The following is a 26714-nucleotide window of genomic DNA, read 5'->3' on the forward strand; positions in this document are numbered from 1 at the left end:
ACGGTTAGACGTGACCCGTTTCTTCTCTTTTCTCCACATCTGTAATTTACAACCAGCTGTGTGTGTGTGTGTGTGTGTGTGTGTGTAACCATGTAGCTGCATCTCGACAGACTTCTCCCTCTGTAGAGAAAGGGTGTTGCTGCTTGTGCTGACTCGTGGTGACCTCTGTTGCCTCCCTCTTTCACACCTTCACTGACCACAACAGGCGTGTTGATCAGTGTGGGTGTGCCTGGAAGCTCAGACACTCAGCACAGCTCGAATGCAGCAACAATTATTACAAAAACAACAATAATAAAAACAGCAACAAAAACACCATCAACAATATTACAGTAAATACAATATAATAAGTCAGTAACCAAACATTATTTACATGTTTCTTACAAACAATTAAGTGTCATTTCAGTAAAACATGCACTTCTATCTCTGATATCATTAAAGGTCACATATTCTCCTCCTCTTCAACAAGTTTAAATAAGTCTCAGAGGTCCTCAAAAAATAAATGTGGAGTTTCTTGTTCTAAAGCCACTCTGATCCTGTATTTGATCATGTCTATAAACCCCTCTATTTCAGCCCTGCTCAGAACAGGCTGTATCTGTGTCTGTAGCTTTAAATATGTAAATGAGCTGTGTCTGACCACGCCCCCTCTCTGGATTAAGATGTGGCTTGGGCTTTCTTGCTCCGTGTCCTATTGTTTACGGTGAGAAGGCAGACTCAGAGGGCAGAACAAACACCTAGCTGTGGGAGTGTCACCCACCTGGGGGCGGGGCTACTGCCCTTTGTGATGTCATGAAGGGAAAATCTCCAAACGGCCTGTTTGAGCACGCATTTTCTGAAAAGTGGAGCAGGCAAAAGACGGAGAAGATGGACTTTTCTCATAAATGGGGGGTTTGTAGACAGACTAGGGAAACATATTAGAGTTATAAACACATGGTGAAGTGTATTTTGCTTAATATGTGACACACACAAACAAACACAAGGAGTTTTATAAACACCCTGAATCAGCTGATCAATCAGGTTTCATAACTTCTGGATTATAAAGGAGCTGAATCACAATCTGAACTCACATCTTTCAAACTGATAACACTTTGTGAGGTACATAAATTATTATTTATGACACATTACTTGGTGATAATGACTTTTTATTTTTTGTTTTATTCAGGCATCATTATGTTGCACACTTGGGGAGAGCATTTGAGTCAATCACTGTTTGAAAAGGGAAAATTGTTGGTGTACATCAACAGAAAAATGCCATCAGAGAAGGCTGGAAATAGATTCATATGTTTTTATGTATGTGCCTTTATTGGACAGCTTTAGCTCAACTGTAATTGTCTGATGCTCAACAGCTCTTTCATTGAGGCTTAAACACATTTCGGAGCCTCTCAGTATGTTAACTTGATCACTTCTTGCCAGGTGATCATTAATCCCTATAATCTGCACCTTTTAAGCTTCCATTCACCTGTGATGAACCCTGCTGTTCTCCCATCTCAACCTCTTTTTTTATTATCATTTTGATTCCGCTGCCTTTTCTGCTCCCCTTATGGCCCATCTTTTCTTTTTTGGCATCTCCTTCCCGCAGCTGGCTTCAAAGTAAGCTGTGGAAATGAAAGTGCTCAGGGGATAAAGTGGTGTGCTTCATGAGGGTTATGAACCGTCTAGGCTGAAAGTGCAGATGTGGCACCATAGAGAAGGGGGAAAAGGTCACGATAGATCAGGACGCTGACAAAGCAACAATGCATCACATTCTTCTTTCATTTGACACTGTCCAACATCTTTTTATGTAATTTTCGAGATCACTTCTCTTTGGTTTTCTCGCAACATGTTGGTGAATTTGTAGCCAGAGGAACGTTAAAGTGCTGATGAAGAATGGACCCTACATGTCAGACATAAACACAACACATGACCATCCTCTTACACTGAGCACATGAGAGTATGTGTAAACAGGAAGCAGGTTGTCTCTACTCTACATCTGCAGTGCTTTGTTATAGAGGACCTCAAATGTTGAGCTTGAATTGTTTCTAAATACCCTGACTTATAAGAGCCTATCAGAAAGCTGGTGTAAGTCAGCGTAATAGGGATCAACTGTCTCAATTTGTGGCAATCTGCAACCGCGGGTTTTAGAACATGAAGCCAATGCAGAAGTGCAGAAAAGTTCCTTGAGTGTCCGCAGGAATCCCCAATACTTCCGTATTTAATTTCCTATTTTTACAGTTGAAATAAACATGTTTACCGTCTGGTTCCAAAAATGGATTTGGTCTCTAGTCTACAGCTTATTTCTTTCTTGAAAACTGTGCAATCCTTTTTGATTCTATTCATTTTAAGAGTTATGCTTCTAAGTTGAAGAAGCTTGAGTGGTATCAGATATAGTTTTCATTTCATCTAGATGTGTCAAACTAGGATCCCAGATGGAGTGAAATGTGTCCAAATGAAAGCTTTATCTTTTCAAAGAAATACTCTTTTGCATGCCCAGAACAGCAGCCCTGAACCGACAGCCCATCATTGTCTGGTCATGCCTCAGTGCCCGTCGTTTCCGCAGCAGCAGCACGTGTCTCTGATCGGAGATGTTCTTCTCTTCTCTCTGCTCTGTGATTCTGAGACTCTGCAGAGGTTGCTGTGCACTTTGGATTTGAAATCATCAAAGTTTGCACTTATTGCATTATGAGTGTGGGGACTGCACAGATGGCTTTTCCAGGAAGTAGGTTAATAAGGTTGGCACACAAAGCCGTGAACATATGTACCTGTTACGAGAGGAGACTTGTTATAAAGACATGATGTAAGTCGGGTTGTTTCAGGCGCTTGTGAAGGGTTTGGAGTCGTTCCTTTTTTCAGTGAAGTTGAGTAAAGCTCACTTTGCGATGCTTTAGTCATCCACACAGTGCAGCTTATAAAGCAGCTTTTACTTGATTTCTACAGAACTGAAGGTCACATATGTCTCAGTGTCTCTTATATTTAGCAATCGACCCACAATTGTTATCCTGAACACAATGTCTGGATCTTTTAATCACCATGTCTCGTTTTCCTTTGTTTTTTTTAGGCTGAACTGCACTCCCTGCGCCGGGCTCTGTCCAAAGGTCTGTATGGGTGTGAAGACTGTGGACTCGGTCATGACTGCGCAGGCTCTGAGAGGCTGCACCGTGCTCAACGGGAGCCTGGTCATCAACCTGCGGGGAGGAAGTGAGTCTTTGTGGTTTTCTTTGGTTCACTGAGATAACGGTTCACAACGGACCAACAGAACAACAAAGAGAGTCTGACATAACAGCCAAAGTGACACTGAGTGAAGTCAAACTGCAACACACACCTTAAACCAAACTAAATAAGTGTTAACATGCAAATACCATTAGTCTTTTCTTTCATGATTTATGATAAATATAATTCGTTTTACAGCAAAACAATTAAATAAATATATGTTTTTAAGATGACTGAGACAATGCACGTGCAGAATATAACTTGACAACAAAGCAGAAGAACCCAAATACAAAACAGCACAACAACAACGCAAACCATGGAAGAGACACTCAACCAACACCAACAAAACCCAAGGAGTTAAAGAACCCAACCAAAAACCCAATGTGTCTTGCACCTCGGCAATGCTCAGGAAGTGAATCGGCGACTCCCCGGCTACCAGACCCATTTATAGATTTGGTCCGCACCGGGACTTGAACTGGTGAATCTCTCAACCCAAGTCCCTACAGATTGAGCTACTGCCACCCAGGCAGCTTAGGTAGAGACCGAGAGGTCCGAGGATGTAAGAAGATAAATAAGCGATTAAAAAGAGAAACAATGAGAAGAACTGTAAAAATCAATATACGAGAAACATTAAAGAGAGAAAAGTGAAAAAAATAAATCATTAAATAAATCATCATCAGACGTGAACAGGAAAACAACTCTTCTCTATTGAGCTTATTCTTCTTCGTTAAACATTTATTCTTGAGATCAACACATTAAAAATGCATGTTTACATCCAGAGAGTCACATTATTAGTAATTCTTCTTACATAAGGGGAACATATCAGAGCATGGTGGAGAAATATGAGTAATAGTGTCATTATTTTAGACTTTAAATAGATAAATAAAATGACAGTCAATAGTGCAGAGTATGTATTCATGTGACAAACCTTTCTCTAAAGGTGGTAAAGAAATACTGAAGTCACTGGAAGTCTCACTTATATCAGAAGAGGTTTCTTTACTTCTACTTGAACAGATTGTTGTCTTTCTTTTACGTCTTTCTTTTCTGAGTCACAGAGCTCTCCCTCCCTGAAATACTCGGGCTTTGCATGAATCACAGGCATGGATCATAAAGGATTTCTGTGATTTTTAAAGGTTAACTGAGACATAAAGGAACGACTGACCTTTAAACTCCAAAGCAAGCGAGCTTCTTTTCATTTCCTGTGTTACATGATGTCAGGCGTTTCACCTCACCTGTGATGACCCTCTTTGTTTAACCCCCCCTTTGTTTGTCTGCTCAACAATAACAAAGTAAAGGAACACTTCACGGGGGAAATGATTTTGTGTCAAAAGAGCCAAAAATAGATTCAGATGAGATGAAGATAAACTTGATAATTACACATTTGGGGCTTATTGAGTTGTTAGAGCCGCTCAAAGTAAATCAAGTGTTAAAGTGGGATAGATACAAAATGCAAAGACAAATTACTGACGTGAATAAAAATACTAATAGTATTACGTATATATACTATGTACACCCATTCTTAAGGAATAGAAGGGTAAGTGCACAGATAATGTCGCAGGTGTTGATTATATACTATGAAATACACTTGAGCAGATGTACATTCACAGAGTAATAGTAATAATAAACGTATAATGTATGCTTCAGGTTTCAAGGTTTCTTTATTCTTTTTATGTGTGTAGATGTGAGATCAGCGTTCCAATGACAAAAACAACACTTTAAAGGTCACATATTAAGTAAAATACACTTTACTATGTTGTTCTAACTCTAATATGTTTCCCTAGTCTGTCTACAAACCCCTCAATTATGAGAAAAGTCCTTCTTCGTCGTCTTTTGCCTGCTCCACTTTTCAGAAAACAGGCTGTTTGGAGATTTTCCCTTCATGACATCACAAAGGGCAGTAACCCCTCCCACATCTAGGTGTTTTTTCGGCCCTCTGCGTTCGCCTTCTCACTGTTAACAATAGGGCATGGTGCGTGAGTCCGAGGCACCAAAGCCCTTCCAGAGAGGGGGCGTGGTCAGACACAGCTCATGTGCATATTTAAAGGTACAGACACAGAAACAGCCTGTTCTGAGCAGGGCTGAAATAGAGGGTTTTGTAGACATGATCAAATACAGGATTAGAGTGGATTTAGAACAAGAAACTTCACAGACGTGTTTTAAGGAGCTCTGAGACTTACTTAAAGTTGTTGAAAAGGAGGATAATATGTGAGCTTTAAAGCGATACAAATTCAAAGTTCACAGACATCCAGACAGAATACATCACAACAAACATCCTCCTTTAAATCAGGTCATGACAAAGTGCTTACACAGACAACCACTCAAGAGTTCAAGATATCCTTACATGGTTAAAGTGAATCATCTTGTGCTAGCTTTGTTAAGTAGTGCCATAGCCGCAGGTTCAAAAGAGTTTCTGTAGCTTTTTGTCCGCCCATTAGGAGCACAACTAACCTGCAGCCAGAGAAGCCTTACGCTGCAGCTATGAAAAAAACAAAATAAAGACCTGACTGGTTGGGTTGAGACTCTACTACATAAGCTTGCTCGACTATTTGACAAAAAAAAACAGACACTATTTTTAATTTATTTAGTTTTCCGTTTTCTTGAATAAAATTTGTGCAGATGTGAATTAAATCTAACATGAAGAATTTGTGCAAAGTAGCTGCCATGTAGAGAGTGATATAAATGGATAAGCTTATTATTAGACTTATCCTTATAAGGAAGAAAGGTGATAGTGAAATAACAAACTGTAGAGTCCAGTTTGCATGCTGTAGGCTCAAAGGTCTCCTTCATAGCTTTGTGTCTTTTGTTCTTTGTAGACAACATCGCTGCTGAACTGGAGGCCAGCCTGGGCCAGCTGGAGGAGATCACTGGCTACCTGACAGTGCGGCGTTCCTACGCCCTCGTCTCCCTCTCGTTTTTCCGTAAACTCCATGTTATTCGCGGAGAGGAACAGGAAATCGGGTGAGACTTTGACTTCTGAGCCCATCTCATCCTCGCCATGTCAGAGCCGCCTCCTGTAATTATGAGTTAAAAGCGGAAGGACTGACCTTTTGAAAATGTCTTTCTGTGGTGGCTGTTTTTGGTTAGACTTTCCAAAATCATACACAAGGCTTCATGCAGACGAGGAGGAAGCCGTTTGTAGCACAATGAACTACACTTACTGTAAAAACGGCAAAAGATAGGCACATGATGCAAATTGAAGGCTAACCATGCTGAAATAGTTTTTTCTGCTCATGTAACTCCAGGAGCTCTTTAACAGTAAAGTGTCGTACATTTGATGAAAAATATCTTCTTGTAATCTTAGATGTTTGTTTGTTTTTTTTTTGTCAAGGAATTACTCCTTCTACGCTCTGGACAACCAGAACCTGAGGCAGCTCTGGGACTGGTCCAAACACAAGCTGACCATCCTGCAGGGACGCATGTTTTTCCACTACAACTCCAAACTCTGCATGTCCGAGATCCGCAAGATGGAGGGGGTGACGGGGACCAAAGAGCGGCAGGTCAAGAACGACATCGCCTCCAAGACAAACGGAGACCAGGCATCATGTAAGAACCTGTGCTCTGAAGACATGACCGTTGTTGTAAGAGTTACCGTGGCAACAGGAAACACAGAGTCCTGTCTGGAACAGACGCAAACAAAGTCATAGTTCTTGTTATGATGGTCATTTCCTGCTCCTCTATGTTTGCAGATTTCTTCCTGCAGAGCTTTTAGTGGCACAGGAACAACAAACAGAGCAGAGCAGATTAATGTATAACATGGGAACACATTGATATATGGTGATGTGCTCCGTTTTGTACTTTCCATCTCAGTTTAGGATCAGGGACAGGGTGTGTTCAGGGGTGTGTTCAGGGAGTCTATCAAAAACACACAAGAGACAGATTACAGCCTCGTCTTAAAAAAAGAAGGAGACGGTTAACAGGAGGAAATAAATGGGGAAAAGATGCTTCAACAAGTCCTTATCTGGGATATGAGCTGACTTACGGAGGTCCAAGCAGAGCCCCTGCCAGCCCTTATTAGGCAGCAAAACAAAATAATAATCTCATGAGGAAAAATTATCTTGTTGTTGAGGCTATATGGATGTCAATAGAAAAGTTAAAGGGAAATTAATGTAGAAAACTACTCCACAGCTACTCATTAATTAATGATGCATAACACTGCTGCCAGAGATGATGACCGCGGCTCTGTTTGAACCCTTTGGTCTATTTCTGACTCTTTCTTGAGCCCATTTTTCATTTTTACTGCAACCTTGAAAATGTCCCCAAAATTGTCAGCTTGAACTTCATGAGTGAATGCAAACAGCCACATTTTTCAACACGTCCTGCCAGCCTCCGAGTGCGATTTCTACCAGAATCGCGAGCAAGTGGGAGAGGTGACGATGTTTATAGATAGATAATCCTCATTGTCTGTCCTAACAGGGACATAAATTCTCCTTTGACACGGCTCAAACAATAAACACAGCTCACATTAAAAACACAAAGTGCAGTACAGACATTAAAAGAGGATTGTTAAAAACAACAACTTTTAAAAAAAGGTCCGGCTCCTGCAACCAGAACATGACCAGTGCCATCTTAGTGCAAATAAAGAAGTTACTTTATAGTCTTTTCATGTTCTGTCCACTCTTTTGTTGATGACGTGAGAACGTCCAATTACACGTAGCATTGATATTTAAATCCCATTGGGACTTTAACAGCAGCCTTTTCACATCATGTCTAATAGGGAACATTTCCCACTGTGATAGAAATATATAAAAGAGTAAATCAGGCTGTCCTGAAATTGTTCAGTTGTGCATGTGTGAGGGCTTTGCTGTGTTGCGGTTCCTTTTCCTGATTGGTTTAGTTTGTTTTTAAAGTTTCTCTTTTGGTGAGATTTCCATGTCTTCTTTTAGGGTTATAAAGGCTTCTCCGACAAGAAGAACCCTTAGACAGATATGAAGGTCAGCTACGTGATATCTGTCTGAGCAGATTGATTCGCTCACTATGATGCAGAAAGCCAGGCCAATTGTTGGACTAATAAGGTCAAGTGGAAGGTGTCAGACAGATCTCCAAAACCAGGACACCTTGCTACTTAACGTTCTTTCTTTAATAACAGCATAATTAAAACCTCCGGAGAACAAAACAGGTTTTTGTGTTGAGGTCTGAGGTCATTCAATCTGAAGGGGAGCCCACAGTGTGATAACCTCCAGTCTGATTTATACTTACAATGACGAGGTGAAGGCGGGCAGCGGCTCTAACTGAGTTTGGCAGGTTTTCATAATTAATCAACAAAAATGTAAAAACGGTCATTCTCATGACAGGCTGACGCATAGGGCAGCAACACAGTCCTCCCCCTCCACTCCTTTGATTCTGAGAAAGACGCAGTGCTTCAACACCTTAGGCTTTTGAACCTAAGTAAATTAAGTGATTTGTGTGCTCCAGTCTGAGGAGAGGAGTCCACTGAATTATTTTGAAAGTCTAGGGTCCTTTGGTGAGATCACCGACTTCCATTTGTGGAGGGGCTGAAGCGCAACAGTTTCCTTCTACCCTCCTCTACCTCCTCTCTGTCTCCGCTTCACCTTCCTTATCAAAAAACCTGAACCAATCTATTTATTATTTGTAAGCAAATAAAAGGAGTAAAGAGAGTGGATGAGGCTTGATGTCTCAGGGCAGCTTCTTCACATTCTTTTCACTGATGTGTTTTCATGTGGTGTCAGACTGTAGTCCATTACCTGAAGGTCAAAATGAAACTCTGCTACCCTCCTAACAAAACAAGAACACTGACAGTTGAATGGGAGAGGTACTCTCCTGCATAACAAAAACATGCTTTCTGAGACAACAGCGATACCTCTCTGTAACAGATAATACAAGTTTAACACAACATCTTACTTTACCCTGAACTCTTCATGCTCCTCTCCCTGATTTTAATTGATGAATGTTGTTGTTGTTGTTTTTCAGGTGAGAACCATGTGTTGAGGTTCACTCAGATCCGAACTGGGAGTGATAAAATAATGGTGAAGTGGGAACCCTTCTGGCCTCCAGACTTCAGAGACCTGCTGGGCTTTATGGTGCTCTACAAAGAAGCGTAAGTCAATCTTTGTGTCCTCTGTGACGATCGGACCGGGATCTCTGCCAGACACAATATCGTTTAAGATGCTGAAGTACTTTACAGATAGGAAGGGTTGAATAGAAAAATAAAGAGAAGGTTTCAGTAGTATTCACCAGTAGAGCTTACACATTCAAAAGTGCATTGTTTACATTCTTTCAGAGATTAAAACAAACTAAAACCAGCCACTTTCCTCCTTTAAAACGGCATCATTGTAGTGATAGCCTAGCGGTTATGTCGCATGCCCGATGTAGAGAGGCTGTAGTCCTCGTCGCAGCAGCTGTGGGTTCGAATCTGACCTTTGCCCTTTGCGGCATGTCGTCCCCCGCTCTCTCCTCCCAACATTTCCTGTCTCTCCTCAGCTGTCCTGTACAATAAAGGCTCCAAAAAAATAACTTTAAAACAACAAAAACACAGGTCTCAGGTCTCTGTTGTGTGTTGCGCGGCTTGTTTCCTGTATTGACCCGACGAGTAACTGCGAAACATCAAATTGGATCTCGATCTCCTGTCTGTTGTTGAATATAATTTAAGCCCACATGTAACAAATCTGTCTTCTGCTTGTTGTTTTTCTCTTTCTCTACACCAAAAAAGACCTTTTCAGAACGTAACCGAGTTCGACGGGCAGGACGCCTGCGGCTCCAACAGCTGGGTGATCGCCGACGTGGACCCTCCGCGTCGAGCCACAGACGGAGACAGGGAGCAGTTTGAACCGGGTCACCTCATCCTGCCGCTGAAGCCCTGGACGCAGTACGCCATCATGGTGAAAACCCAGCTCTCGGCCTCCGACGAGCACCAGGTCCACGGAGCGAAGAGCGAAATCATCTATGTCCGCACCAACGCCACAAGTAAGACTGATTTAGACTTAGATTCTGACTTATACTGTGAGTGCATCATGGGTTCATTCGAAGCCAACGGTGAAGGGTTTTTTTAAAATATTAAAATGTAAAAGCTGTTTTCCTTCTCCTGTGCGAGAGTTGATCTATTTTAAGGTCGTCTTAAATCCTCATTTCCTTTGCTGTTACTATCATTGACTGGTGGCTTCAGTGAGTTTAGTCTGGTTTCTGTCTAAATGACCTTGGCAGAAGAGCAGGGAACAGGAAAGACAGATGGGACTTTTCGCCTGGGGGGTCCTCTGACCAACAGGGTGCTTGCCTCGTACAAGGTGTCTTCATCTCTCAGTCCCGCAGCAATCCTCAATCTCACCCTACTTAATTGCACTCTTGACACCCACAGAGTGTGTGGTGTGCAGTTTGCGCCCATCGTCATCACTCCTCGTCTAACTGGCTCCCTTTTTTTTCTCCACGATCTGCATTTCCTTCCCGATAAACCAAATTAAACATGACACCCCTCGCTCACAAAGAAACAGGCTTCCAGCGGAGACATGCAGGGTGTCAAAAAGGGAGGCTTGTTTTCTACACGTCTGGCAGCCGCTCAGGCTTCCTGCTCTGTGTCGTACCTCGTCAGAAGGGCAAAGCTGTCATTACCGATAAGCTGTTTCTGATGAGTCTAGTCTGACAATGCGGTCGGACCAGTGTGTCGCGACGCGAGACGGGGACATCATAATCACTCTAAATGACAAAGAATCTGAGATCTGTGTCTCTTCAGGGTTCAGTGTGACATCCCCACACGCCGCTCCCTCCTGGTATCTATTCTCCTCATCACACACTCTCCGTATGAACTCTAGACGTCAACACCTAAATCTTTGCTCAGTTATATTTCTGACACTCTTCTCTTCACTCCTACTCCACTTCAGGCCAGGGCAAGTCCCTCTTATGTCGCCTCCCACTTGAAGATCTGATTCATCTGTCTGCTCAGACGACGACTGATCATCACACAATCAGATAAACACTTGATGCCAGTCCACATGTAGCTGCTAACCTCATTTTGAACTTGCAGCAGTGGAAGACCCACGTTTGTTATTAGCTGTCTACTCAGTCTACGGCAATCAAAGATCAATCATTACACCTGGATGTGCAGGATACAAAAAAAACTCTTTCCATTTCCTGTCAGAACACTTTGTTTCTGTTTCTCAAACGAGTAGTCTGCAGTCTTTTTCTTTTTTTAAATTTATTTTTGGGCATTTTCTGCCTTTATTGGAGAGATGGGACAGTGGATAGAGTTGGAAATCAGAGAGAGAGAGAGAAAGAGAGAGAGAGAGAGGGGGGGGGGGGTAATGACATGCGTGAAAGAAGCAACAGGTTGGATTTGAACCTGTCCACTTGGAGGACTACAGCCTCCAGAAATGCATGTCCAAAGTCTTAACATAGGATTAAATAATGCACATGCCGGGTCTGCAGGATTAGGATTGAGCGTGAGATGTGTTTAAGATGTATTTTGATGACTCTTTCTGACATCTCTGTCATGTCTCCTCAGAACCCTCAGTCCCGCTGGACCCCATCTCCTCGTCCAACTCTTCCTCTCAGATCATCCTCAAGTGGAAACCTCCCAACGACCCCAACGGGAACATCACTCACTACCTGGTCTTCTGCCAGCGCCAGCCTGAAGCCAGCGAGCTCTACAAGTTTGACTACTGTCAGAAAGGTGAGCTTCATTGCTAGTGGTTCTGCTTTTGTGTTTTGTGGTTTTGTGTGTCTGAGTTTCTGACAGACGCGGTGAGGATTTCTTTTGTCATCTTTTTATTTGCAGAAGAGCTTTTTGTCCCTGGAAGACTCCTCTATTTCAAGTTGCTGCTGTCTTTTCAGGCACACTTTCTGATCAATGTTCAAGTAGTGCATTTTTTTTACAAGCTTTTTATCAGAATCAGCTTTAATGGCCGGGTATGCATTTACACACTCAAGGAAACATACAGACGAATCCGAGACAAAAAGCAAATACGCTCAGTTTAGTTGTTTTTAAAGATTTTTGACCTCACTGAGTTTTCACAGAATAAAAAAATTATCTATCTAACTAAATTTATCTAACTAAAGGCATAAAAGTCAGTTTTGAGAACAGGAATAAAAGGTTTGCTGTAATCTTGATGACATCAAATGATATAATATTAATACATACTCCAGATTTTCAAAGGTTTCAGTTGTTGTCATTTTCAGCTCGGTGTTAAAAACATTGATATCAAAACTCAAGACATGACAATAGGAGTGTGTGAAAAGAACAGGGTTTGTTGTGTCTCAGTAGGAAGAGAGGTTGGATTGGACAGAAAAGGACAAAGCCATTTGTGGACCAGTTTTATCTCCGAGTGCATTTTAACCCCAGTGAGCCATTTGTGAATTGAGCCGTGCTCTCCAACAGGCTGAGTGCTGCTCTTTAACCATTGAGAAAAAAACATCAATTGCAGTAAAGGTGAATCTTTTGTTAGGGGACTGTTATGTAGCTCAAACTAAATGAATTTTAGCGATGAGACAAGACAATGAGACAGTCAAGATCGACCTCCTGCTTTGACGCGGGTTCAGACAAAGTTCAGACCTTTAATATGGATGAATTATTTCCTGTCACAGCATGACCTACGTCGATTCCCTGCCATCCATGCCCTACCATATTAGCACCCAACCAACCCAAACGTTCCTCTTTTTAACTCCCACACACACACACACACACCAGAGAGAGAGATGGGAGTCTGCAGCGAGGTCATGTCACTTGTAATTTATCTCCAGCAGAAAGGGTGAGGACCTGAGGGTGACAATGACAGACGTGCCTCTCAGCCACGAGTGTGGGAGGATGTCTATGTGTTTGTTTTTGACTAATGTTTCTGTGTTTATCCCACCTGTTACCCCGTTCGGTCTGATTAACTGTGTTTTTGTTTTTTTTGTTTTCATCAGGGATGAAGCTGCCGTCTCGGGTTCCCACACAGGTCGACAGTGACGAGGAGCAGAAGTGGAACCAGACAGAGGAGCAGGGCCAGGGGACGCGATGCTGCGCCTGCCCCAAAACCGACAAGGAACTGAAGAAGGAGAAAGAGGACTCGGAGTACCGGAAGACCTTTGAGAATTACCTTCACAACGAAGTCTTTGAGATCAAGTAAGACAAATGAGATGAAAATGTACAAAACTGTAGTTTGTGTTTATAACTTTTTGTTTCTTTAATCGTGCCATCAGGAGAGTTACTTCTTAAGTTTTCAAACAAGTCAGACTAAATGCTTCCCTTCTCTTTGTTTCCATGTTGTTATCTTAATGAGGTTCACCTTTGCTTTGAGTGTTGCTGTAGTGCAACAGATGAGGCCTCTTTGAACCATGTGATGTTTGGTATTTGTATCATGCAAAGAACGCTCCATAAAAAAAAGTAGCACGAGTATTGAGACTGAAGAAAGTTTAAGAGGATGCAAAAGGAAAAAAAAAAAACGTTCAGAACAAATCACCTTGCAGCTGCATGGAAAGACCAAAAAAACAGAAAATAAACAAGAAACTTTTTTTCTATTTGCAACAAAAAAACAAAAAATGCAAACCTTTATAAGGGTCAGGTTTTATGAGAAAACATGTACTGGTAATTAGAACGACATGTTGTTGGACCACATCAGTGATAAAAAGTGTGTGAAGTTGATACATGCATCCACACTGACGGCCTGATGAAAAAGTGGAGGTCACAGAGGAGGAGACATGAGATCATTCAGGGATCACAAAATACAAATACAAAATACAAATCCAGATCTTGTCCCAAGTTTCATACATTTTTGTGTAGCAAATAAAAAAGAGAGATAGATAGAGAGACATTGGAAGCTCGACTCTGTTCTCATCATCACACAGCTGGTCACTCGCGTGTGAATGGATGAATGTTCAGCCCCTTTCACACATGCACTCCTGATGGGTTCAGGACAGCCTGCTGTCTGAAAGCTTCCCGAGTTGCTCTTTCACACAGGTCTTCTCTCACAGCAGAAAATATTCCCTTTCGGACAGGAGGGGGGGGTCTTAGGGGGGAGGGCATACAGCAAAAAAGGGTTGCAGCGGTATGCTGTTTACAACATATTCAAGATGGTAGACAGAGCAACTGCATTGGCCAGTTTTTGCCTTCATGTCAAAGCTTTGTGTTAATATACATATCATAGTATCAACAAAAGGAACATACTGGCAAGCAGAAAAGAGAAGGAAGTTTACACAGATCTCTCAGGTTTCTCACCAATCACAGGGTGTGATATGTCATCACCTCCCCCCACTTGAGATTTTTCCTGAATATTACCCACTGTCTTCACACGTCTGCCCACCCAGACTTCTGAGATACATTTTACTAGGAGGGTTGCCGGGCGGAACAAGTCTGGATAAAGAAGGGGTGAAAATGGTGGTTGTTTGTGTTTAAACATGCAGCCCACCCAGAAATATGGGGAATTTTGGTATCATTGGGTTCCTTGAAAGGCAATCTATAAATTAAATTCATTATTATTATTATCCGTAGTTTTGTGCGTAATGTGAAAAGGGTTGTTGGTTGTTAATTTGGGAATATTAATGAAAACGTCAGACACAGATTTCTCTCACATGTCTAAAAGTTAAAAGAGGAAGCTGGCAGTCTAACCCCCCGTCTGGGAGTGTTTCATCTTTCTTCTGTCATATCAAATATTTTAAACTTGCCTTCTCCTTTTTAGACGCTCGAGACAGCGGCGCTCTGTGATGGGCATCGCCAATCGAACACACCCCTTCCTCACCACCGCCCCGAGCCCGACCCACGGCACAGGCAGCCCGGACGAGGACGAGGAAAACTTTGAAAACTCCAAGTCTGTCGTCACCGTCCACGCAAAGGAGTCCACTGTCATCTCAAGCCTGCGCCACTTCACCAGCTACCAGATCGAGATCCACGCCTGCAACCACCCGACTGACGCCGCACGGTGCAGCATGGCGGCGTATGTCAGTGCCCGCACAATGCCTGAAGGTAAGGGTCTGAAGAATGTTGGTCTGTGTAGTAAAAATTAAAAAAGCCATCTTAAGTTGGAGATGTTGTTCATTTAATCCCCAATATATATTCCTTTTTTTAGAAGCATGGTTTACTGAGGGGTTTTTGAGGTGTCTTGTTTTTGTCTTTTGGGCTTTAATTCCTTGTTTGTTTTTTGTTGTCTTTACTGAAATGGACGCCTTAGATTCTTGGAAAATATGTAAATAATACATATGTATTTCTTTTGGATGTAGAAGGGACATGTTGCAAATACATAATATAACATGTAGCCCGACCTCGGCACAAGACATAAAATGATTCAGCCAGTCAGACAGCAAACATCTCATCTTAGGTTAAATCCAAACAGACCTGGGGTTTCATTAAGAATGTCACACATATGAAATAATGTGATTGACACCTGCAGATAAAGCCGACGACGTCATTGGTCCAATCAATTATGACGTGGCAGAGAACACAGTGCTGATCTCATGGCAGGAACCTGCGGCCCCTAATGGTATGATCATCCTGTACGAGGTCAACTACAAGAGACTGGGAGACTCAGAGGTGAGGAAACACACACACACACACACACACACACACACACACACACACTCTCTGCCCTGCCTTTATTGCTTTAGTGTTGGGATTTGATGGGCTGGGTCACTGGGTGCATGAGTTCACTGTAAGTTCACTACAACACATAACACAGACGCTCGTTGGTAATCAGAAAGCACTTTGAATACTTCTCCTGTTCATTAAACTCGACGGCCGAGACTGGGAATGAAAGACGTGCTGCACAGACAAATAAGAGGCAATACTTATTACTGCAAATGTAGTTTCAAATGAAGCCTTACGGCCTCACTAATGTGAGAGGTTGACCACTAAACGGAGACGTCATTTAGGCTTTGCATTATGTTTTAGTTGCTATGGAGACAGATCAACAAAACATTTGGCTGGTGCGGCGGACTGCGATTTTCTTCGTACAGCAAATAAAAAACTAAATAAAATAAAATATTCTGGAACGGTCTTTACTTTGTGACTGAATAGTATCGACTTTAAAAAGAGTCACAGTATTATTTTAAAGCTCGAAAGTATTCAGGAAAGTCCAGCGCTAATCCTCAGTGTTCCTCCTTCTGCAGGAGCTTCACTACTGCGTGTCAAGGAACATGTATAAAGTGACCCGGGGCGCAAAGCTGAAAGTGATGCATCCTGGGAATTACACAGTGAGGATCCGGGCCACCTCGCTGGCAGGGAACGGATCCTGGACCGATCCCACGTACTTCTACGTCCAGGACGCAAGTAAGTCTCCGTCTGCTATGAAGGAAACAAAGCTACGATTTGGACATCAGGCCTAAAATCCAGAAACACACATTTTATTATATTCACATACAAGTATCAGCATAGTGATCCTTCACTTGTTCTGCAGGCGATCCTCTCTACTTCGTAAAGATCATCATCGGGCCGATCCTCTGCTTTGTCCTGGTGCTGTGCATGGCCACGGCCGGATTCGTCATCTTCAGAAAGAGGTACACACTTCTTAAATCCAGCTCGATGCCTTCAAGCTTTTAGTGTGTTTTCAATCGTTGTCAGTGAGATTATTTTATTATTTTTGTCCTCTTCTCTTTAGTCAAACTCAAGGGCCAAGTGGTCCCATCTACGCCTCCTCAAACCCGGAGTATCTCAGCGCTAATGACGGTAAGACCTGATCAATAATACAGAAGAAGAAACTTGATTTATAGTTTAGATTTAAGCCAACTCAAGAAAAAGATGTAATGTTGAAATAACAATTAAAGTATAATAGACATATCTGGAGAATTTAAAATAAGTTGTTTAGTGAAAATTATTTAAGTTATGTGCGCCTGAATTTTAGAAAATATAAAACATTATCACTGCATTTTGGTAACTATGGTAACCAAAGACTTATAAACAGCCTTGAAGAACTTTTTCATTTAAACACTTTTAATTTCTTATTATGATGAATTCCATGTTGGCACCCTAACGCCGAGGTCAGACGACACAATCTTTTTGTCTGTTACCATGGTAACCTGTGTCCGATCAGACGATCACACAGACATACATTCATGACGTGACTTGAAGGACAGACCACGCGGTGGTTCCTGACCAATCGTCACGACCGACGTCATGATTTTGGAAGCAAAAGAGAGAAACTTGCATTGAATTAATTCAAATTAGATATGTTCCTCCGTCTCATAGTTCCATCTCGTAGCATCAACTTCACCATTCTTCTTTGGCGTCGCCATTTTTTTTTGGTAACACTGGTGACTAGAACGCTCTGTGCTCTCATTGGTCAACATCACCGCTGTGAGGGAACACGTCATAGAAAGCAGAGAGAAAAATCCAACATGCTAGACTTCCTGTCGGGAGGTTGTGAGACGTCTCAGACACGATGAAATGAAACGATCCATTTCCAGGGTCGACTGGTCCCCAAACCCTTCGCTGCTGGATCAGGATAATATCGTGTTTGTAACATGTAGTCTGACCTCGACATAATTTGAATTCCATTATATACACTCATGGAATCTGTTTATTTGCGTTTGTTTATTTCAGCTGTAACTTAACTTCTTTAAATAACAAATGCAGTTTTCCACCAACTGGTCAAAACATTCTGAGAAACTCTGTTCAGACTGGGAAACTTGTCCCACCTGATTTGTGGATGTGAAGGCTGAGTGGATGTCCACAAATAAACATTTGGCACACTGAGGACAACACGCTCTTCCCTCTTCCTCTTGGTTTAAGTTAAACTGCTGCAGGCAACGAAAAGCAGACAAACTCAAATTAAGTTGGTTTCTTTAAGGATTGAATTTACTTAGAACCACAGCCAGCTTTCTAAGGAGTATCGAAGAAATCTGACTACTGATGAGTTTTATTATCCAGTAATCCAATTTTCTTGCCTCGACTAACCTGTGTCTTCCTTGTGTGTGCGTTTGTTCTCTGAAATGTGTCTGCAGTGTACGAGGAGGACGAGTGGGAGGTGGGGAGAGACAAGATCAACATTTTGAGGGAGCTGGGCCAGGGCTCCTTCGGCATGGTGTACGAGGGCATCGCCAAGGACATCATCAAGGGCGAGGGCGATACGCGGGTAGCGGTGAAGACGGTGAACGAGTCGGCCAGCCTGAGGGAGAGAATCGAGTTCCTGAACGAGGCCTCGGTCATGAAGGCCTTCAACTGCCACCATGTGGTAAGAAGAGACACCAGGCTGTCCTTGAACACACAAACAGAGTGCATTGTGGGATTAGTGATTCATATTGACCATCGTTTAAAGATTAAGGAAGTGTGTGAGTCAGTGAACCATACCTATGAATTATCAAACCCACATAAAAAACAGTTTGTTCACAATGTCCCAACGTGTACCGGACCTCTCCTTCATTCAGTCAGTAAAGGAAACCAGCTACAGAGCAGAGGTTTAAAGTGAGCGAGGAAACGTCAGGGTTAACTCTGCGTTGTCAGGACTACGGTGGTGGTTCACTTCTTTCTGGGGTAGATCGCCATAGCAACTAATGCTGAACACCTCACCTGCTCCGGGGATTGTTCTGGATACGAGGAAAACACAAGCTGACCAATCGGGGGGGGGGGGAGAGATCAGCCAAATAATTAATTTTTCAACAACAGACTCATTAAACTGTGAAGCCTTTTACTGGTTATACACGAGAACACTTTTCAATTCTGCTTTCACGTTCATTTTATCAGCCCGCCTCGTCTCCGTTTGTTCACATTAAAACCATCAAACGCGTCATGAAAATATCTGAGCAGTAAATTAATTTAGGGGAAAAACAGGTCGATGATGCGCTGATGTTGTCGGAGTGATATCTTAAATCCTAACATCTGCATCCACACTTGGGTATATTTTTTTCTGCGGCTTGTTCTTCCTGAATTTGTCTCTGCAGCTGTGGTTACTTTAGTAAAGATTAGGCTTTTATCTTCTTCACACTTTGCTATCATCATTTTCTCTGAGTTTGAGAAACGTGACGATCTGCTGTGGGCAAGCTTGGTTTTTTTATGAAGCTAACACAGCCCTCTCTCATAGAAACTCTGCGTTGATTTATCAGTTTTATAAGCAGCCTGATCGCCTTTTGTGAGAGGGTCAGCAGAGCGAGATAAACAAACGATACCCTGAATGTGTTGAGCTTATTTTCCCTCAGTCGTCTTGTGCATACTCTAAACAAACCAGGCTGAATTGAAAACAAAAACAAAACCTCCCTCTTGCTTGTCTCCCCCAGGTGCGTCTGCTGGGAGTCGTGTCTAAAGGTCAGCCCACGTTGGTGGTGATGGAGCTGATGACCCACGGAGACCTGAAGAGCTGGCTGCGCTCTCTGAGACCTGACTCTGAGGTAACAGCTCACATCCACCCCGAATCACAAACTGAACCTCAAGTGTGTGAATGAATATTTCATTGATGGTTGAACTGAACAGAAACTCTTCAGTCATGTCCTTCTGCTTTACACTTCTACATGAAGTGTAAAGGAGCCAATCGATGCATTTCTCTTTATTAGAATGGACATTTCTGATATTTTAATTGTATCCCTAAGTCAGAAATAATTTTTGCTTTGGGGTGGTTTGACATTGAATTCACATTATTTCTCCCTCAATCAATCGTCTGCTTCTCTTCCTGACGACATTCAGCTCCTCTGACACTTTAAACAATACTTTTATAAACACACTTCACTTCCCTCTTTGTCAAATCCCTGCAGTTCCCAAACTCTTATCTGGGTTGAAGCGTCGTCACAGATGTACAAACACTGAACAACTTAAATCCATCAATATTGAAACAAGCTAACAGTGAACACAATAAGTAAACGTGGACTCTTCCCCTGACACATTTCACTCAATCTGTGGTTTTCTGTCAAGCCACATTCCTCAGATTCTTGATTTAATCACATCGACTACATGTACTTAAATCACACTGAGGACTTTGAGACCTCTCATTGACTTATTTGCGATGTGACTAAGACCTGCCGCACCTTTCCCAGTCAACAATGTGCACTATAAAAAAATGCCATGGTGTATTTATATTTGATATGTGTACAGATGATTAACCAGTGAAGTGTGCAAACATGCAGATGGCTCTGTGGTGGGAACAGGAGCAGGAGTGAGTTCTTGACAGAAGACTTGAGCAGTCGTCCTCTAAGTCATCAGGAAACGCGTCTTGTTTGGAGTTTAACAGCAGGCTTCCCAAAAGATTGAGAACATTTGAGCTGCTGAGCTGCTCATAGTCAAGTGTTGCAAAAATGGTTCTAATTGTAATTTTTCTTTATGCTGTGGGATGTATGAAGTCTGCAATTCTACAATTCACTTAGCAGACGCTTTTATCCAAAGTGACGTACATCAGAGAGTAAGTACAACACAAGCAAGGTTGTAGAAAAAAGGGAACAATGTCAGTAAGAGCAAACGATCAGCTTTGAGTCCGATTGGACACACAGGTGCTGACAGGAAGTGACCAGAGGCAAAGTACAACATTGACGGCAGTTCTTGAGAGCTCTAATCAGAATAGAAACCGTCTTATAAGTCGTCGTTATCAAACAAAAACCATCGTCATTACCATCATCATCATCAATAATATGGAGACCATCATCATTAAGTTAGTAGGTATTCATGAAAGAGCTGGGTCTTTAGCTTTTTCTTAAAGGTGCAGAGGGACTCTGCAGATCGAATGGAGTTTAGAAGTTCATTCCACCACCGGGGGGCGACAGAGGAGAAGAGTCTAGTCAGCGACTTAAGACCCTGTTGTGAAGGTTGGATCAGACGCCTTTCAAGTCACATGTTAAACAGTATCTAAATCAGCTCTTAACCTGTGTCCTGCAGAACAACCCCGGGCGTCCACCGCCTACTCTGAAGGAGATGATACAAATGGCCGCTGAGATCGCAGACGGCATGGCTTACCTTAACGCCAAGAAGTTTGTCCACAGAGATCTGGCAGCCAGAAACTGCATGGTCGCTCACGATCTCACTGTCAAAATAGGAGGTAAGTTCTCAGCAGGACAAGCATGAACGTTTATAAAAGGAAGCTTTAAGACACTGTTTGGTTCTCGTGTTGTGTCAGGGAGCCTTTGTGTAGGAGTCTATTGTTTGTGTTTTTCTTCATTGTTTTTTTTTAGATTAAAGTTCAATATGCAATAAAAAGGTTTGAATGATGTAAAAGGCAGTGATGTTGTCATAGAGACTGACAGACGATGCACTCTCATATCACTGACAGAGCTGTAAAAGTAGGTTTGATTTATCCTCCTGGCTTCAAGTTTTCACACAGCTGTTATAGATCAAATGCATTTAAACTCACACAGTGCATTACAGTCTGGTAACTGCATTTAGAAACAACAAGTGAACTACGCTGCCTTTACTGTAAGTCAACAACAGCATTCAAACCAAGATGAATGTATTCATTCAGCTTCTCAAAGTACACACACACACATGGACACAGTGGAAAGCAGTGAAACATTTGTGGAATATATGAATATGACGCCCTCTCACTCGCCCGACTCTCTCTTTTACCTTTGCAGACTTTGGCATGACCAGAGACATCTACGAGACCGACTACTACAGGAAGGGAGGGAAGGGCCTGCTGCCCGTCAGGTGGATGGCCCCCGAGTCTCTGAAGGACGGAGTCTTCACTGCAAATTCAGACTGCTGGTCAGTGACGCCTCGGATACTGAGTGTGGGGGCAGGTTGATGATGTGCACGGTTCAGTCTCTAGAAATAAGATGTACAGTCCAGACCTGCTGTTTACATAAAGGAGCCTGAGATATCAGCGGTTATGTATCGATGCTACATAATAAGAACTGATTGATTGATTGCTGTGCATGTTTATAAAATAAAAGTCTGCATCAATCAGTCTCTAAAAAAAGAACGAAAACGGAGCAGCTAAGGTATTAAATGTAAAGGCATCAGGGTTTATAATAATAACAATACAACAAAGAAGTAGTCAAAGAGAAGGAGGATGAGAACACAGAGTTGGAGGTGATGTTGAAGAGGTGGGTTTTTGGGGATTTCTTGAAGGTGGAGAGTGAGGGGGGGGGAGGGTCTCTGGTGTTTTTTGGGAGTCAGGAGGATGTTTTCTAAAATGTGCCATCATTGTTAATCATACAGCATGTAAATAAAAGATGATAAAACTCTACGATGCAATATTCTGTAAGGAATTAAATTAAGCTCATACGTCACAGCTTAGCGTAGCCTTGATAAAAAAAAATCTTACTTTCCAAATACTTTGTTGAAATGGTTGTATAACACCTTTAATTTTTTTTATTTGTGAATAATTGATCAACAAAGCTCTTCCAGAGGCCAATTCTTTTCTGTTTAGTCCTTTTTTTTTTCTTTTTTTAGAGCTTTTAGGACTAGACCACGTGTGCGCCGCTAACCTGTTTTCAGGGCTAACTTTGTTTCCCAGCATCTCTCCCCTGCTGCCTCTGCCCTCAGTCCACCCGCTCTCTGCCTCAAGTGTTTACCAACAGATTAACTCTGTCAGGTGTCTAAATTGGCGTGTCCTCATTCTCCCCCCCCCCCCCCCTCGTCTCCGTTGTTTGTCTCTCTCGCTCGCCTGTGTGCCAGGTCATTCGGGGTGGTGCTGTGGGAGATCAGCACGCTGGCCGAGCAGCCGTACCAGGGCCTGTCCAACGAGCAGGTCCTCAAGTTCGTCATGGACGGGGGCTTCCTGGACCGGCCGGACAACTGCGCGGACAGACTGTGAGTACAAGAGCAGGGCGGTGGTTTGATACAATCAGATGGGTTTATCATCTCCATTAGAGCTCATAGAAGTTATTTTTTTAAATAATAAATCCCCTCAATTCTCTGGATCCAACCTCACCTCACATTGCTCTAAATGCTGATTTGTTGTGTGATCTCACTCTCCCTGTATCCTCACACAGACACAACCTGATGCAGATGTCCTGGCAGTACAACCCCAAGATGCGTCCCGCCTTCCAGGAGATCATCGAGATGCTGCGCGAGGACCTGCACCCTTCCTTCCAGGAGGTGTCCTTCTTCTACAGCGAGGAGAACAAGCCGCCGGAGAGCGAGGACTTTGACCTGGACATGGAGAACATGGAGAGCATCCCGCTGGACCCGTCATCGTACTCCCAGAGGGAGCACTGTTTGGACAGAGACGAGGCGTCCTCCATGGGCCTGAGGGGCAGTTACGAGGAGCACCACATCCCCTTCACACACATGAACGGGGGAAAGACCAACGGACGAATACTGGCCCTACCCCGGTCCAGCCCCTCCTAACACCCCCCCCCCCCACTTTACTCAAACATGTCGATGCTATAGATTAAAAAAAATATATTTTTGTTTTTCGTTGTCATTTTATAGAGATCACACTTTTATCACTCTCTCTCCAGACGCCACTCAGTGCATATCTCAGGACCTTATTTTTCTCCTCCGATGCCACAAACACACACTACAGCACGTCCAAACATGGATGCCAGACGACACTTTTTGTATTTAAGGACGAACCTCCCTTGTCTCTTGTCCATGATTGTAGTTTATATACTGTACATATATATATTGCCAAGTTTGTGCTAGACTGGGTGGATTAATGGATTCAACTGTGAAACAAACTCTTGACAAACAAGACGGCTGCTAAACCCACTGTCCCCTCCTAAGTCCAGACTGCAATCCCCCCCCCTCTCTCGACTCCTTATCCAACCCAAGGATTCATCCCTCGGTTGCTAAGTTTTGGAAAAAGAAAAAAGAGAAGAAAAAGTGCCCTTCTATTTTGTCTGTTGCCTCCATCAGTTGTCATTGAACTTCTGTCTGAATCTTTGTACGCGCGGTAATGACAAACTGAAAATCAAAGACTTCGGGAACTCTTTGTCGGGTGGTTAGGAAACGGTCCATCCTCGAACAAACTCTTCTGATCCACTGGAGAAGCTGGTTGAAGTGGCTTACCTCCTCACACTCTGCAGTATTCCAAAATGGCACACAGGATGAACACAGGACTTTTGTAGGGTTATATATTTTTTTTAAACTGATTCACCTGTCTTTTCTTTTCTTTTCTTTTCTTTGTTTTTTCTCTCTTTGAGTTTTCACATTTACAGCTGAAGGATATTTAAACTGTTTTCAAAAAACACGTTGGTGAACGAGTTCCTCAGATTGACCAATAGCTGCTTCTTTGGTATATTTTAGTGGGTCTAGAAGATTTAAAAAAAAAGTATATAAATATATATATAAATATATTATTGATGTTTTTGTACATAGCTGGTATGTTGTCATTTTTGAGGTCTTTCCGGTTCTAGAAACTGTTTTTACATGTTAGTCTCTTGTGTTTATTTTTTCTAATCCAGAAACTCATACTAAGTAGCTTTTTTTTTTTTGGACTTTGTGATCAACCGACAGCACTTGGTCTTTTTTGCTATGCGAGGCCCCCCCGGCGACGAGGAGTGTGTGGCGTCTTCAGCTTGAGATGTCTGCCCCATCATATGGAGATCAAATAAAAAATAGTGCTGTAAATAATGCAGCAAGGTGCGTTCATGAAGAGGCTCTGCCCGTCTTTCTCCTTTTCTCTTACTACGGGTGTCGTCTGACGCTGAGCCGTTTCTTGAGAATCTATTTTGTGTATCAGAAGCTTTTATCACACGCTCACACGTCAACCATGCAAAGGTACAGTCGACGCATTGAACTTCATCCATAAAGGAAGCACGGCTTAGATGAGATGTGTTTTTTGCCATATACAACACATCACATCATTCAGTGCTTTCAGCAGAAATCCTTCAAATATTGTTCATCTATTGCTGTGATTAAAGGTTTATTCTATAGCGGGGTTTTTTTTTCTTCATGTGTCACATACATGATCATGATAATGCCATGAACACTTTGAAGTAACAGAATTACATCATCATAAAGGTGAAAATCAACCATGCATAAAAACACAAAACTAAACTTATCCTTATTAAGGAATACGTGGGATCGTTCTATAATAGACTTTATCGATGAAATGTTTTTGTACCGTGACTTCTCATGTAAATATCTGCAAATGTATAAAACAAAAAGTTACTTTTCACATATCCGATGACGGTTATTTAAAAAAGTACTGATAAGAATCCAACATTTGAAATGCTGTGGAGTATCTGCTGTCAGTTTCAATGCTGGAGAGGAGAACTGTAATGCAATGACGCCCCCTACTGGACACAATATGAAATGTAAACAACCACCCCCAGTATGAGATGGTGGGGTTTAACCATGAATACTTTTAAAACTGTCGTGTGAAGGCTGAGTAGAAGAGGTCACACTGTTCTAATCCATCACTTCAATAATGTTAAATTTGTTCACAAAGTTATTCTTCAGTATTCTCCATTAAAAAAATACAAACTTGTAAATTGTTGACACTGTAACGCCCCACCATGAGGCGGCCCTCGGGGTCTTAACAACGACCCACAAATTGACCCACAAAAACATGTGAAACACCTTTAAAGCAGTGGTTCTCATCTGGTCTAGCGTCAGGACCCACCACCAACTCCTTCCTGGGAAATCTGAATGTCTGTAATTTTTTAAACAATGAGATTTATTTCATGAAAGATTGAGCAGTTTGGACCTCAGACGGTGGGAAACATGAGACGGAACAAAGAGACGGAACAAAACAAACATATTTTAAAAGCACTACATGGACTTTTAGACACTTTTTTTCCAGGCACACATTTGCGACCCACTGAAAACGGCTCCGTGGCCCACTCATGGGTCCCGACCCACTAGTTGAGAACCGCTGCCTTAAAGCACTCGATACTTCTACAAAACATTTAGCACTCAAAAAAACAATCAAAAAGGGATTTGTTACGAGACATAAATAAATAGTTTACAAAGGACTAAAGCAACAACACACAACCCCTGAATGAGGGGTCAGAGGTCAGCAGTCTCCGCTCCAAAAGTCTCCAAACAACACCTGAGGCCAGGTAACCTTGTTGATTGATCATTGGCTTCACCTGGGCAGAGCTGGAGACAACGGGAGGGGAGAAGGGACAAACAGCACAGGGAACAACATACAGTCGTTACAGACACATTAAGTCATCATCACGGGAAAACAGAGTTGAATATAATGTACACTACAGATGCATGAATGCTTAGGGCTTCTTTTAAATGTTTTATATGCGATTTTTTTGATCCAGCAGATGTCGCCCTTGAGCACCAGCATGAAACCAAAACAACTTGCGGTGCATTGTTGTGTTAGCATGCTAATGCTAGCGATCTTTATTATGCTCGTATCTTCACACTGCATGTAAATTTACCTGAAATGAGCGTGATCTAGAAACACAGTTAAGCAGTGAGTACAGTATGTTATTCTTCTTTTCTCTAGTCCCTCAATTAAACAACTTTTATACGCGAGGGGAGGAGTCAGCCGGCCGTCCTGACGATGTAAACAAAGTGAAGATAGGACTCTGAAAACTCTGAAAACATCACAGACAGTGGGACTCGGGTATTACGCCCATTGTAGACAGTCATGACTCACAGAGTTATTTTCAGAGGATATACTTGATTTCTACATTTAAGTGTGAAAAATCGCACGTTAAGCCTTTAAAGTTCTTCTTATAAGATTTTTAATTTTCACGCATTAACATAAACAGAACACTGTTTCCTTTTTTAAATAAATAAGACTCCTAGGTTCCCACGCAGTTATATTTCAAACATTCACAGAGTGGGCCATTGTCAT

At 42.3% G+C, this 26714-nt stretch overlaps 1 protein-coding gene across 1 annotated transcript in view; it reads left to right on the forward strand.

Annotated features, from left to right (window-relative positions):
* The window catches only part of insra (insulin receptor a), a 60861-nt gene extending 36033 nt beyond the window's left edge, over window positions 1-24828 (forward strand). Inside the window, exons 4-21 of the mRNA XM_061045307.1 lie at window positions 3032-3171; window positions 5997-6141; window positions 6512-6726; window positions 9112-9238; window positions 9851-10104; window positions 11633-11800; window positions 13033-13231; window positions 14784-15067; window positions 15492-15631; window positions 16207-16366; window positions 16494-16593; window positions 16695-16762; window positions 18037-18266; window positions 19306-19416; window positions 20888-21047; window positions 21580-21709; window positions 22625-22759; window positions 22942-24828. Of these exons, the coding sequence (XP_060901290.1) occupies window positions 3032-3171; window positions 5997-6141; window positions 6512-6726; window positions 9112-9238; window positions 9851-10104; window positions 11633-11800; window positions 13033-13231; window positions 14784-15067; window positions 15492-15631; window positions 16207-16366; window positions 16494-16593; window positions 16695-16762; window positions 18037-18266; window positions 19306-19416; window positions 20888-21047; window positions 21580-21709; window positions 22625-22759; window positions 22942-23299 (3124 nt within the window). The 3' untranslated portion in view covers window positions 23300-24828. The remainder of the gene's footprint in view (window positions 1-3031; window positions 3172-5996; window positions 6142-6511; window positions 6727-9111; window positions 9239-9850; window positions 10105-11632; window positions 11801-13032; window positions 13232-14783; window positions 15068-15491; window positions 15632-16206; window positions 16367-16493; window positions 16594-16694; window positions 16763-18036; window positions 18267-19305; window positions 19417-20887; window positions 21048-21579; window positions 21710-22624; window positions 22760-22941) is intronic.
* The last annotated feature ends 1886 nt before the right edge of the window (window positions 24829-26714 follow it).

Source organism: Labrus mixtus, chromosome 8 (assembly GCF_963584025.1).
Source record: "Labrus mixtus chromosome 8, fLabMix1.1, whole genome shotgun sequence".
NCBI lineage: Eukaryota > Metazoa > Chordata > Actinopteri > Labriformes > Labridae > Labrus > Labrus mixtus.